This window comes from Typopeltis vanoorti, chromosome 10, assembly GCF_054136105.1.
Source record: "Typopeltis vanoorti isolate ZY-2024b chromosome 10, IOZ_Tvanoo_1.0, whole genome shotgun sequence".
Taxonomy (NCBI): domain Eukaryota; kingdom Metazoa; phylum Arthropoda; class Arachnida; order Uropygi; family Thelyphonidae; genus Typopeltis; species Typopeltis vanoorti.
In genome coordinates this window covers 38,280,689-38,295,921 of record NC_143558.1, presented here as the reverse complement: position 1 = coordinate 38,295,921, position 15,233 = coordinate 38,280,689, and the positions used below count along the sequence as shown (strand labels likewise).

At 35.8% G+C, this 15,233-nt stretch overlaps 1 protein-coding gene across 1 annotated transcript in view; it reads left to right on the top strand.

The window, feature by feature from the left end:
- Positions 1-15,233, top strand: part of LOC150102348 (poly [ADP-ribose] polymerase tankyrase-like) — a 1,002,656-nt gene that overhangs the window by 25,391 nt on the left and 962,032 nt on the right. The window contains 1 exon segment of the mRNA XM_090399561.1: positions 7,079-7,268. Within this exon segment, the coding sequence (XP_090255687.1) occupies positions 7,079-7,268 (190 nt within the window).

The window sequence follows — 15,233 nt, the reverse complement described above, 5'->3', positions numbered from 1 at the left end:
CTTTTCTGCACAACTCATCAACCCAATATATTGCTGCTAGTTGACTATGGAGCTTTTCATAATCACCCACCTTATAGTTCCCCCCCCCAGGTCTCTTTTTATGCTGATTTGACATTCACAACAATTCATCCTGCAGAAACTTATCAAATTCACTCTCTTTGTTATCATACACTTTCTCCTTTTTCCAATCCACATTCCTATAATTAAAATCTCCCATTAGGATCATCTTCCTTTTATTTACCCAAATAATTTGTCTAAACATTTCACAATCAGTGCTTTCCACATACCCTGGCCTAAACAGCATCCTATTATATATACTATTCTATTGATCTTAACTTCACACTAAAAAGCTTTAAAATCTTCACATGTATTACTGTTTTCCACTTCCATTCTCGAATGAAGATTCTTCCATCATTTAACAGTATTCTCCCTCCTCTTCACCTTCTTATCTTTTTGCAATATTCTATATCTTACCATTTCTGGTTTGACAGTATATCATCCTTAGTCAAGTTTCATCTATACCAGGCCTGCACAACTTGATTGTCTTTGAGGGCCAAACCCAACTTGGACCACCTGACCAAGGGCCAGATCATTTCGGACCTAGAATCTTAGACTAGTCCACTGCAGCTAAACTTAAGTAAATTTGTTAGTAGGTCTGCAGTAAATACTAATTAATATGCATATTTAAATTTTTTAGAGAGAGACAATTAAAATTATAATCAAAATTATTTACAAACAGATATAGCTGCAAAATTTCTCAATAAAAACCACTTGAACATAAACACAGTTTACTAATAATTTCACTGAGAATATCACACTTATTCTCAGTGAAATATCAGTGACTGAATGTCTAATTGTGACATTCAGAATGTCACAATGTGATGACACATTGCATTTCTTTGTTGCCACTATTTTATCAAAGTTTGGTGTCATGTTTGAAGTGGGCGTTCTTAACGTGGCCTCTAAATTGATATCACTTAAAGATGAACGCTGTCTGGTTTTGTTCAGTTCATGACCGAAAATGTTTGTTCACAAGTACGAGGGCTGTTCAGTAAGTAATAAGACTAATTTTACTGTCGCGAAACCACTCATCACAAAATTAATTTCTGTGGAATAAAGAAATGTTGCTGTCTGTATTAACAAAAGAAGTTGATAGATGCGTATACGAGCTGATGTGCCAGAGTGTCACGCGACTAAACGCAAGCTTGTTTCAGCGTGCCTACGAGCCGCGACCAGTCGTCGAAATGGAAGCTCCTTGGAACAGCGTTATGCGATTAAATTTTGTGTGCGTTTGCAAGAATCGGCATCGGACACTTTTAACATAATATGCGAAGCTTTCCACGATGAAGCAATGTCGAGGGCAAGTGTTTTTCGCTGCCATAAAACTTTTAAGGAAGGAAGGTAAAATGTGGAAGATCTTGAACGTGAGGGAAGACCTTCAACGTCCATCACAGAGACAATGATCAACACAGCAGCGATTATCATCAAGGAGGATTGCAGAATTACAGTACGCCAGCTGCATGTTGTCCTGAATATTTCTGTGGGAAGTGTTCACTCAATCATGACTGAACATTTGGGACTGAAATGTGTTTGCGCCTGATGGATTCCCAAACTCTTGACACCAGAGCAAATGCAGCATTGAGTGGATGTGTGCACAGAATGGAAAGAAAGACTGGAACAAGAAGGCGACAACTTCTTAAAATGCATCATTACAGCAGATGAAGCTTGGTTGTATCACTAGGACCCTACAATGAAACAATAAAGCAATGAATGGAAGCATCCATCTTTGCCTACCCCCAAGAAAGCAAAAACTGTAAAATCGGCTGGTAAAGTTATGACCGTAATGTTTTTTTGACTACGAAGGCATTGTTTACCAACACGCTGTAGAACCCGGGAATACTGTAAATGGCTCATACCATGCAGATGTTTTACGGACAATAGTACAGCACGTCAAAAGAAAGCGTTCATTGCTGAAGAATGGCTTCTTATTGCACCACGATAATGCAAGGCCACATATTGCTGGTGGTGTAGTGGACGTTTTGCAGAAGAACAACATAGATATCCTACCACACCCTCCATACAGTCCTGATCTCGCGGCATGCGATTTCTGGTTTCCTCTGCTCAAGAAACCACTAAGAGGCCGCCATTTCGAAAGCAACAAAGCATGTGTAAAAGCTGCGGAGGCTGTTTTGAAAGAACTCTAAAAAAAAAAACGGACTTTCACATGTGTTTAAGAAGTGGACGCAACGTTGGGACAAATGCATCATGTCTCACGATAGTTACTTCGAAAAAGACCATGTAAATGATGACGATTAAAGGTAATCTGTTTTCTGTATAAATATAGTCTTATAACTTATTGAACAGCCTCCGTATATGTGCTCCTAAACATACAAAATACCTGGTAGGCAGTATCCAACAAACTTTTAAATTTATTCTGATTCAGAATAGAATAAAACTCTTGTAAAGTACTCTCCCTATGCTTGACCCGATACACTGGAAATCAATAACTTCTATCTGGAGTTCGACAGGTAGATTTCCTGCTTCGACAGAAAGTGGATCCTCAATCACTTTTATGCAGACTTTGTCTTCGTTACTCAATGCCATTCTTTTCTTAAACTCCTCTTTTCTGAAACTCCTCATATCACTTAGAAGTTATATATACTTCTTATATTTTCCACCCACCATTGAATGATATTCTGATATGAATATTCTGTCGGCAAGTTAAGAAATGCGACATATCCCCCCCCCCCCCCCATTAGCAAGTTGATTTTCAAACAAACTTAATTTCATTTTGAATGCTTTTTATAAGAGACATTAACTGAAAAACAAACTTATTTTTTCCTTGAAGCTGTAAGTTAAGGTCATTCAAGTGATCCAAAATGTCGCACAAGAAAAATAAATCTCGATTCCATTCTTCATCCATTATTTCTGGGAATTTTTCCATATCTTCTTGAGATTCCAAAAATTCAGCTAGTTCAGTTTTTAGAGCGACAAAGCGTTACAAAACTTTACTGTGGCTCAATCAGCGTACATCAGTGTGGTGTGGTAGATCCCCGTACTCGGCATCATTTTCTTCTAGAAACGCCTGAAACATTCTGTGTTTCAAACCCTGAGCTCGAATATAGTTGACCAGAGCAAATACTACTTTAATCACATGATCGAACTGCAAAACCTTTGAATATAGCACCTGCTGATGAATTAGGCAGTGAAATTTTGTCAATGGTTTACCTGCATACTGTTTAATAAATGTTACAGCACCAACATTTTTTCCACACATCAGTGCAAATCGCTACTAAATTCTTGAAATTTAAGGATAGTTTTCGGTTACACATATCATTACATTTTCTGCGATCTCCTTTCCTGTTGTTCTTGCTTTCATCGATCACAAACTAGCAAGCTCCTCTGTCACCTCAAAATTCTTATTAACGCCTCTTACACATATTAAAAGCTGTGCAGCATCTTTCACATCAGTACTTTCATCCATAACAAGCAAATAATAGACAAATTCACTAGCCGATTTTTGCAGGTTATCTTTAAGATCCTCGGCAATATCAGCCACCCTGCACTGTGAACAGTCATATGGGATCAACTGATATTTTCAAAATTATTTTTCTATCAGGACACAATTCGGAAATGGCAATCATCAGACACTTTTTTTTTATCAACTCTCCCTCAGTAAATGATTTGCCAATGCAAACTATTTCTTGTGATATTTTTAAGCTTGCCTTTGTGGCAACTTCATTTGCAGATGTCACTTTTTTAAAGGCTTGTTGCTCACCGCTAAGGACTTTCAATAACTTTACTTCTTTTATTTGCTTTTCACTTGCATCCAACTTGCCAAGGTTAGGATGTTTCGATTCAAAATGACGTCTCAAGTTGTACTCTTTTGGCACAGCGATAGATTCCCGGCAAACAATGCACACTATTTTGTCCTTAAATAACGTAAAAAAATATTTGTTTGTCCACTCAGGGTTAAATGCTTGATGTTCCAAATCTATTTTACTCTTTTTACTTAATCTCATTTTGTCGAGATTGACAATATTTACAATTAATTACAAAAAAACTAATGATGAAAAACTTGCAATAATGCAAGTTATGATAACAGTTATGTAATGTATTGCTCCAGCTGCAACCAGCCACTACACTGCCAAACTTTGTGTAATACGATTCGTTCTCCTTCGTAGATATCAAGTTGTGTTATCACGGAGATGTAACTTTGAATTTCCCCGCAGCGACACTAGCGCCTAACAAAACCTCGAAGTGATTGTAATAATTTGTTATTAAATAGGACAGTGGGAATAACTCCAAATGCAATTTATTGTTGAGTTGAAAGAAACATGATTGTGACATTAATTGCATGAACGTAAACATGGCACTTTCACATATAAACATAGCAATTTCCCCACTCTTTGAGGCTATCCCACCTATCACTCCGTACTCTCTCCCAATTCTGAACATCTCTGTTTTCCTGAACCTGATTCTGATTTTCATTCATATCCTTATTATCCCCACCTTTTTCACTACTGCATCACTCTGTCCCTACCATAATCACTTCTTCATGTTTGTATCTATCTTTTTACTGTCCTTCTCAACCTCTCTCTCTCTCTCTCTGATCCTTTGCGATATTAATTTTGTATGAGCCCTGTATACTCTTAGTAAATGACAATCAATCCAAATGTCCAATACCAAACTCCTTCAAATGCACAGCTTTGAACCATTCTAAATGTTCTTTAAATTCACTCCACACACATTCGCAAATTGAATATTGGACACTCTTTGCCTAACACAATTGAGCCATCTTGTAATTTAGTATCATTGCTCTCCTTTTAAGTTTGCTACTTTCGTGTCTGGGCAGAAATGAATAACCACTTTTCCAATGACTATTATTTTCCACTTTCTGCAACAACTTTTTCAAATCCCTTCCACATTCTTTGTTTCACTAGCCAAATCATTTGTGCCCACCACTAATTCTGCTGACTTTTCCTTCCTTCTGTGCAAAGCATCTGATATTTGTTTTATTGTACCACCTGATAAATGTCTTATGTAATGTACCTTATTATTTATCACACCTTTTAATGATTGAATCATCATATAAAGCTGCTATCATCTTTAGATACTTGTTTTTTCCTATTGACATCCTTCTCATTTACATCAGTTAATCTCTTCATTAAACATTGTTTCCTCCTGCATACATTTAACCTTACTCTTAGTTTTCATTAACTCTTGCCTAAGCTCTTCCACATAATTTCTTTTATTATTGTCATTAACACTTTGATTAATTTTCTGATTATTTCTGGTAACATTCTCATTTTGGAATGTGCAGATCTTTCATTGCACTTTGCACACATTATAATGCGTTTCTTCTCATTTAATCTAACACTCCATAAATCTTTAATGTTTTTGGGCCCATACATGTAACTATTGTCTCATCGTATTGTGAAAAGTCCATGGAAAAAAACTATCTCTGAGTTGAAACTTTTCATGTTGCTGGTGTATGCTTCTTTACTGTTGCCATTTTTGTAACATTAACTAGCACTTCCACGTTAATCAAAACAAAAACTGAAAACAAACTGTGAGAATCACAGTACCAATGGTACAGTAATTATATCCAATCTATCACAAAAGCACTATTATAAACATCTACACAATATAAATGTTTCGAAATACTGTTCAAATACACTACTGTCTCTCCTTGCAATACTAGCGGCTTCAAATACTTACTGTATTTTAATGAAATAGAATTAAGTAATTAAATAATTATGTATTAAAAAGTTGCCAGCTTTCTTGGCAAAGTGGATAAATTCTCCTCTTCAACCGAAAGGTGCTACGAGGTGGGTTTGAATCCCACGTTTGCAAGTTTTTAGGTGATGTTTCTCACTTCTTAGTGTGAGACCATTTTGTTAATTAAAGGTCTGAAGTGACTTGAGAAAGTCACATATGGTTTCTGGATCTGGTTTCCTGATTATATAACTGTAGCCCACCCACATCACTAAATATATTATATGTTTACCATCTTTCATTGGTATGATCATCATAAACAAATGAACAAAAGCATCTTCAGAGCAAAAAAAAAAGTTTGTCACATTACACAAATGGCAGCAATTAATTAATAGTGGGAACAGTTTAAAATTGTAACAGACAACACAGTCCTGAAGTCCTAATTTGTCCCCATCCACTGTTGGATAAAGAGTTGATTAATTTGATCTTGAAACGATTGTTTCCCAGATTTTTGGTAAATTGATACAGCCAGATATCCCACTTTATATTCCAGGTCACCTACAACCGCCCTTAGAGGGCGCTTCACCTAGATAGGACTTTAGTGTCACCCACGTGGTTGGGCTTAGTATCGTATGATTTTGTGTTATGTTACATTAGTTATTTTTGTAATCCCGTAGATGTCCTAGTGACTAGGACGAAATATAGGAAGTATTAAATTCTTTTTAATCCTTTCTGAGTGTTGTAAAAAAATCCATTAAACCTCCAACATTATGATACAGCCATACTTGTTGAGGTTTGGGAAATGTTTTAAAGCTGTGGATTCCAACAACAGTTTTCTCTGACTTGTAGTGACTTTTGTGTAACGCTTAATTTTCTTCCATCTGATCACGTGTGAAGGGATATCCTAGATGTGGTCTGCTAGTCCTGCGAGGTAGATGTAAGCTAAGCCAGATCACAAGAACAGGGCACTTCATTATGCATAGTGATTTAAAGAAGAGTTTGTCTTTAGGTGAATGGATGAGAGTTGCCAATTTGATATATGGTTTAAATGCGATGTGGAGCTGATATTTATTATGTACTGTGGATATCTATTAACTAATTGTTGCTGTTATGTACTGTGACACTACTTTGTGCCCTGAAAATGTTGGGTATAACATGAACAAAATATTAGCAAATAAGTAATTAAATATTACTTATTTTATTTTTTTCTTGTGTTGTGTATTAACAAAATAAAATAATAAAAAAAAAAACTTGAATTACCAACACAACTATCTACCCATTTGAGGACTATAATTGTGAAGTTATTATTTTTTTTAGGGCAGTTTTATTTTCTCAATATGTTTTTTTAATTTCTTTAAAGAAAAGAAAAACGGCAAAGCAGGGTAGAGGTTATTCAGTCTTATATATCTGCTGCAGAAGTGACAGAGGAAGAACCAACAGACCTCAGAATTGCCAGGAAGCGGCAGATTATGGAAAAATCAGCTGAAACAAATGGATGCGAAGATGGACCAACTGCTATACCCATCTCAAACCACACTGAATCACCCCAGGTATAATTTAATTTGTATTAGTTCCAGTTTATTTATTTATTTTTAATGGATTTTATTGCAGTAGAAAATATAACTTTACAGAGTCAGAGGACTTCAGGTGGTATTTTCAATGCAAATTAGAAGTGTTATGTTACACTAAAACAAAATAAACATAATAATGAAATACAAAAATTATTAAACATATATACACAGTTTGGAAAGAAATCAACAGACCCCAGACCCCCTGTGAGCAAGGTGTATCATGCCATGTAATGAGATGTGTTTGTAGCCAGGATAAATTGTTGGAGGAATATGACGCTCTAAAGTCAGTGCAACTGTGTTCTGGTGAAATGGCTATGAGAAAGAAGCTGAAGGAGTTTGAAAGAGGCATTGTGATAGGATGTGCCATGTTGCATCCTGTCTGTTTGGCAAATTAGGCCATCCTAGGTCAACAATCAGTGATACTGTACTGACATGGGAGTGCAGGGAGTCCATTGTAAGTGCTATCTGCAGTGAATGAGACGACCTCCCACATTCACTGAAACGTGACCATAGGGTGCTATGAAGGATAATACGTAAAAACTACTTTTCGTCGGCTGACACGTTGCATGCAGAGTTCCAGCATTGATTGGAACATGAATCTGCACATAATCATTCAGAATTGAAGCTCACAACATGGGTTTCCATGGTAGGGCTGTAATATGCAAGCCCATATAACCAGAACCAACATGCAGCATTGTCTTAGTGCAAAGAGCATTTACAGTGGGATGTGGAAACTTGAAAAGTTGTATTATGGAGTGAAGAATCATGCTACACCCTCTACCAAGCAGACTGATGGGTGTGGCAGATGCCTGGTGAATGTCTCTTACCAGAGTGTGTAACCCTAACTATGAAATTCGGAGGTGGTGGTGTGATGATATAGTCTTGTTTTTCCTTGTTTAGCCTTTGGCCTCTGTTTCTTGTGCCCAGAACAATGAATTCTGAGAGGTATCTGGACAATGCAATGCTTCCTAATTTGTGGTGTTCCTTTGGAATTGATCATTGTCTCTTTCAGCAAGACAATATGCTGTTGTAATGAAGGGTGTTGTTTTCCAATATTATTTGTATTATCTCTTGGTTTATTTTCTTATATGTAATATCTTTATGTGCCGTTATTCTAAATAAGCTGTGTGCGCTTTCTCTCTCTGAATCTTTCTTGCTTATAATTACGTACTATTTTTATCTACCCTTTGCGCTAAGAGTCCTATGCCTAAGGTGCTAGAAAATTTAATTAATTTAGACTGCACCACTAATATTATTTAATTAGCATAAAACTATTGGTCTATTCTTGTATTTTGGTCTAGACTCGTGGTCTGTTCTTTTACTTAACTTTACGCTTCGGTTATCTCACTTAGTTTCCTGCTCACAAGTGTCCACTTTATTTAGGAACAGTGCAGTTGTAAAATAAACAGACGGGTAGCACTCTTTTAACAAAAAAAAAAACAAAACAATTTATTTACATTACTATGAAATATACATGAATTTAAACATTAGGGAGATTGCTTTCTCTATCCATTTATAAAATCTTTAGCATAAATTATAACCTATTTATTTTAACTAATTAACTTTAGCCTAATAAAACTTCTAGTTTACTTACAAAGAGGTCAGCTACTCTCTATTAAGTTATCTTTACAAAATTTATATCAACTTCCAATATGCCAATCAATTCTCTTAATGACAATTCTTACTATTATTGAACAATCTCTTAAAAGTCCATCTACAACCTACTATGAGAAGGAATATACAAAAGGTTTTAACTTACAAAAGTGCATTGCACATTCAGTCAAATGTCTTTCACTACAGTCTTATGGCATTTCTTTCATCTCAGATCTTGAGCTTCCTCAGGAAATTTGGCTTCAGTAGAATCTCATCGGAAAAATAGCCGGCTGTAAACAGCGGCATGTGGTACTTATACAGCTCCGGAAAAATGTTGTTCTCCCACGGCGAAAAGAAAAACTTTCGAGCGAAGCTGCTTCGGGTAATTTACATCGCCTTTTCTCCTCTGCTCTGGCTCGCCGAAAATGCCTGGACAACTGGCTCTTTCTTCTGCCATCTCCAATAGCTTGAACTCCTGCCTCTAAGAAACTGTAACTACCGTCAACTGTCTCTTTTGACTCTCGAATGAGATCCTTCTCTCTTCTCGGCAACTGGAAGCTCTTCCAATAAATGAAACTGCTGCCAACTCTCTGCTTTGGGAATTTACATTGGCTCTTCTCCTCTGGCTTGGGATTGCCGAAATGCCTGGACAACTGGAAGCAGGGAGCTCCGTCTCTCTGGTGACGTCTGAAACCGGAAAGCTCTCTCTCTCTCTCTCTCTCTCTGGCGACGTATGGAACCGGGCAACTTCTCTATGCTTGGCTCTGTCCCTTTTTATTATCCTTCTCTAAGACCTCACACGAAGTTTGTAACCCCCCCGAAGAATTCGGCATGATTCTTTCATCTTAAGTTTCAAGTTCAGTCAGCTCTTTGTTCTCTTCCGAGCTTTCTGTCGATTGTAATTTTCTGGCCATCGGAAAGTTGTTTGAACCTCTCTGACTGACTTTGGAGGTGTTTATGTGCAGAACTTGCAAGCCTTTCTCATACATGCATAGTTTATAAACAACCTTTCTTATGCTGCTATGTAGATCTATTACAAATAGCTCTGGCAGCAAAACATTGCCTTGTTTTTTAACACTCTGAAGTATTCTTATTAAAGGAGTATATACAGTTAACTTCCAAAGGGTTATTTACAAAAATATCCAGTACAAAATATATTTTGTACTAGACAATATATTTTGTAAAAACAAACGAGTTATTTTTACAACATTCTCATGGGACTTGACCTATGTAAAAATTGATGTAAAGCACTTTGATATTTTTAAGCTACATCAAGTTTTTACACTGTGTTATAAGGCTGCTGCAACTACGTCGTTTGTGGACATGAACTTTGCTACACTTGACTGGCCTTCACAGAACCCTGATCTCAACCTTATTGATCTGTGGGATGAACTGGAGCATAAGGTGAGGTCAAGGGATATCTGCTCCACAACAATCCAGGATCTCATTACATGCCTACAGGAAGAGTGGTCCAAAATTCCCATTGATCACTTGGTATGCTTACAAAAAGTATGTCCAGTAGGATTACTGCAGTGTGAAAGGATCTCTTACATCTTATTAAGGTGGGCATCATGGCTGTTTGCTTTTCATGCTTTGGTGTCTTTTAAATTCTTTCCAAGCAGTGTATAATCCATAAGGATGGTTTTTGCACTTATCTGGGCCTGAGAAAATATCTTATTACTTTTCAGTCATTCTAAACATCCCCAAACCTATATTTTCTGTTTATACAGATGGCTCACAGCCTTGTAAACAGTCATAGTTAACAACAGATAGCTATGCACAAATGCTTGTGCATATTTGTCTATTCAGTGCACTAGCATTCTTGTGTAGTGACATCATTCATTACAACAATGGCTGAGACCAGTGTTCCTGCCACCTGCAGATTCAGTTTATTTATTCATATCTGTATAATAGCATATTTGGCAAAAGTAAAATTTTTGCCTAATTTTACAACAAAATTAGTCTGTGTAAATCACAGTTGAGATGACTTCACAAATCCATAATCCATGAGCATATTAATGTAATGGTGGAGAATTCCTTAATTCTCCTTAATTCAAATACAATGGTACTTAGTTATGCAAACATCCCAAATGCTGAATTTCATTAAAATGCAGTCAGCTAGATCATAGTAAGTATCTATGCCCAACAGTCAAAGTATGTACTTGAATGAATCCACGACTTAACATGCAATTAAAATGTAATTGATGACATGAAATTAAGAATAAATATTATTTAGTAAACATAAGTAATATTTTGTGGATGATACTTATGGTATAATCAGATCCCCAAAATGTTAAAACCTGAAGAGATACTTGAGGTTCAAAGCCGGATAATTGGAGGAGACATCCACACAGCCTTTCGAGGAATGTTGAAGACCATTTGGAGCTTCTGACTTAATGTCAGAAGTCCTGACTTTCATCTGGTATACTGATTAGTAGTTATCTATCTAGACATTTAACAAGTGAAGTTTAGATGACAATTTGTGGGTTTTTAGCCAACCATGTTGTATTCTGTATTTAATCAGTCAACGGACAGAGATAGTACAACATGAAATGTCATGCTAACTGGAATGTCATCAGCAATGCAAAAAATATCACTGGAAAAGAAGTAAACTCATGTCAACATAATTGGTGTTATGGAAACCAAGAAGACAAACAGGTGGGATTCTTCTAAATTGCAACTACAAGATATGTTCGGAAATGATGATCAGAGAAAGGAAGGAGTTTTAATATTCAATACTAAACATGAAAATGATAATCTTGAATGGCAAGCACTATCAAGTGCTGTGGGCAGACATCAAAATGGAAACTTATTTGTGTCTGTCCTATAGAAGGTTTGGTTCTACTAAGGAAGAAGCAAAGAAATTGTTCATATCATTAGAGAAGACAGCTGACATAAAAAAAAAAAAAAAAAAAGTTGATCCTTGTGGGAGATTGAAACAGCATAACAGGAAATGAATACCAGATATAACGAAATGTTTTAGGAATGTTCAGAGAAAAGAGCAAAGCAAATATAATAAATACTTACTGGATATCTCTTCATGTTCATGAACTAGTCATTATTAATACTGTGTTCCAACAGAGAATGGTACACAAATTCTCATGCAGAGAAGTCAAAATAAGAAAAATGTGACTAGTGTTGTTGATAGCAATATCTTTATACTGGTTCAGAACTGTGGAGTATACAGGAGATTGAAATAGAAAGTGATTGATTACCATTTTGTTTTGAGCCAAATAAAATCAGTTTCATATTGAAAAGAACATGTACAAAAGTTAGAAAGAAAGTCGAGCTGCTTTCAGAGATGAACTGCAGACTCATTCAAAGGGGAATGAAAATTTGAAAAAAGAACAAGATCACAGAGACTCAGTGACAGACTGAAGAGAAGATTGATTCTGCTAGAGAGAGAGAGAGAGAGAGAAGAAAAGAGAGAAAACAGCATATGGTGAAGCTATCTGCAAAGGTAGGAAAATCAGAACCACATGGTGGTCTTCGGTAGTAGTTAAAGAGGCAGTCCCAGAAAAAGAAGAAAGCATATTGAAAGTTTCTACAAAGTAAACCAACATTCTTTGAAATAATAATGATAAAAAAAAAATTCTGAAGGCAAAACAGTGTGTAAAAGCAGCTAAAAAAAGTTATGGGAAGAATTTTGGACTATAGAAGATAATATCAAGTAAGTGGTAAAATGTTCTGGATGCTTGAAGAAAGCTTGGAAGTGAAGGTAAGGTAACTGTCAAAGGAATTGGAGATGATAAAGGTGACATGAAAACTGAAGACAAAGGTATTTCAGATATGTGGAGTAATTACTTTGAAAGATTCCTAAATGAAACAAGAAGTGACAGCACAGTCATAGGAAATTCGAGAGAAATGCAGTCAAGATTATATATTGATAATTCAGTAAGAAAAAAAACTGCCAGAAACCTGAAATGCAGAAGGCAGGTGAAGTAAATGTTGTTATTGCACAGACACCTTCATGGAGGCCTAAGACTCATTGTGGGAGACCCAAACTCTCAACACAATATCTATCATATCTCTCCTTGAAGGCATTAACAGACAAAGCACCTACAACTGACTCAGGCAACCCGTTCTTAATTCTCCACTCTCCAGGCAAAAAGTCTAGTCCTGATACCTTTGCTAACCACATTCTTACCAACTTCCAGGGATAACTTCTTGTTGTGCTCCCTCTAGCTAAGTGCTGAAACATTTCCACTGTATCAGTCCTATAAAATCCTTCAAATAACTTAAATATTTTTATCATATCCCCCTCCTGCCTTTTTTGCCTATCATCCAACTTTTGTAATACACAAATCCTCACTCTCTCATAGGGAGCATTCCACAGGCTACTCACCATCTTGGTCACTCCACTCTCGATCCTCTCCACCATTTCCTCATCCCCAAGAAACCTAAGTGACCCAATTTTGGGCACGGTAATCCAGCTGTGGCCGTCTTATCTTTAGTACACACTGTACTGTTATTTTCAGTATGAAATATCTGTACTTTCATTAAAGTTTATTACTGTGGTTATTGTGTAATTTATTGTTACAGATGTGGTTGTATTAACCTGGTGCTGGTGAGGTGGGAAAATGTAAAAAAAGTGGTAAGGTGGGTTTCCACAGACCCACCCAAATAATGTAGTATATTATAGAAATCCATATCTTTTTAATCAATATTAGTGGATTCTCTGTGGATTCTTCCTCTGAAGATTCTTCCTCACAGTCTTGTTCTATATCAGACTCATGGTTACTAATTCTAAATCAATTTTGCTATCATCTCTGCTAAATGGCTCCTCATCTGTCAAAGCATCATCTGTAAGTTGACATAAGCTCTGTTCTCCCTGCTAGTAACTCATCTGGTAAAAAAAAGATATTATTATCAAAATACCCTCTAAATATTTATGAAAACGTATTTGCTTATAGTTGGTATGTAAAAATATAGAAGACACAGCAGTAATGATAATATTTTAGTAGAATATACGTGAAAACAACTTACTTTTCGGAAGTAAATATAGTCACACTTTTGGTAAGGGGTCTGGTGGACCAAAGCACACTTTATACCTCTGCACACTAAACTTGCTTGCATGCAACAGCCTGTTGTCTATGGCGTTGAGTAGTGGGTTACGGGAGGGGAAGCTATACTGAGGCATGACTCACTGCCATGCGTTGTTAAAAAGTTATAGTCAATTTAAAATCTTTGGGGTCTGTGACACTCCACCTTACTAACGACTGGTTAAACAGAAAAACAGAACATTGGAATTAGAGGAATTTTCCTGCTGAGTATTCTAGATAAAATTTATGCAAGCACCCTTGAAGAGAGGCTAAGAAAAATTGTGGAATGGCCAAATTCTAAGGATAGGATTTTCACTGAGAAATCATGGGAATATTATTTTTTTTTTGGGAGGTGGAGTAACCAAATATACAACAAAGTGCCAAGAGAAACATTTCCAAAATGCTATAGTTATATGGTGTAAATGAACATTATACAGAACTGTGCATCTATATTTTTTTGTAATTCAGCTGTTAGAATTGAAGATGTCACAGGAAAATAATCATCATCAAATTCCTGATATATATACCCTCAACAGGTGTACAGGATATTGTTAATTTTATTCTTTGATTTAAATATTCCCTCTTTTATATATATATATATATATATATATATATATATATATATATATAGTATATTAACTACCGGCTGTGCCTTTGTTAATAATTATACTATATACTTATGAGGTGAATTATTATATAAATCTCTTTTACTAACAATTATTTTTATTTTGACTCCGAGTGTCCCTATATGTTATTATATTGCACAAAAGTTCACTCCAATTGGTGCAATGACTTTAACTCTCTCTTTCAGAATCCAGCTAATCATTGACTCAAAACCAATTTCAAAATAAACACATTTAATAAAACTAAAACAATATATATACACTTCTAGCAATAATACATGACTATAACTACAGATTATATGGATCCAAGGCCTTATTTAAAAATATAAACTTACTCTTAAGACTAAACACTTTTTCTTTCACAATCACAAAAAAATGTTCATAGTCTTTTTTCTCTTTCTGTTAAGGCTCTTTTTCAGAAGTTACACGGCTCTGTACTTCAATTTCAGGATCCTTTTCATCAATCAATGTAACACACATAAAAGTCTTCTTGACTAAATCTTGTTTCCTTTTAGTAGCAATACTCATCAGATCAGGCATCCTTAATACCTATAAATCTTCTTAATCAATAGATTTTCTAAACATTCACTTTCAGGCATCCTTAATACTTATAGATTTTCCTTATCAATATTTTCTCTAAGAAAAACAATTCACTTTAGAATGTAAGCAACAAGTTCTTCTTTCAT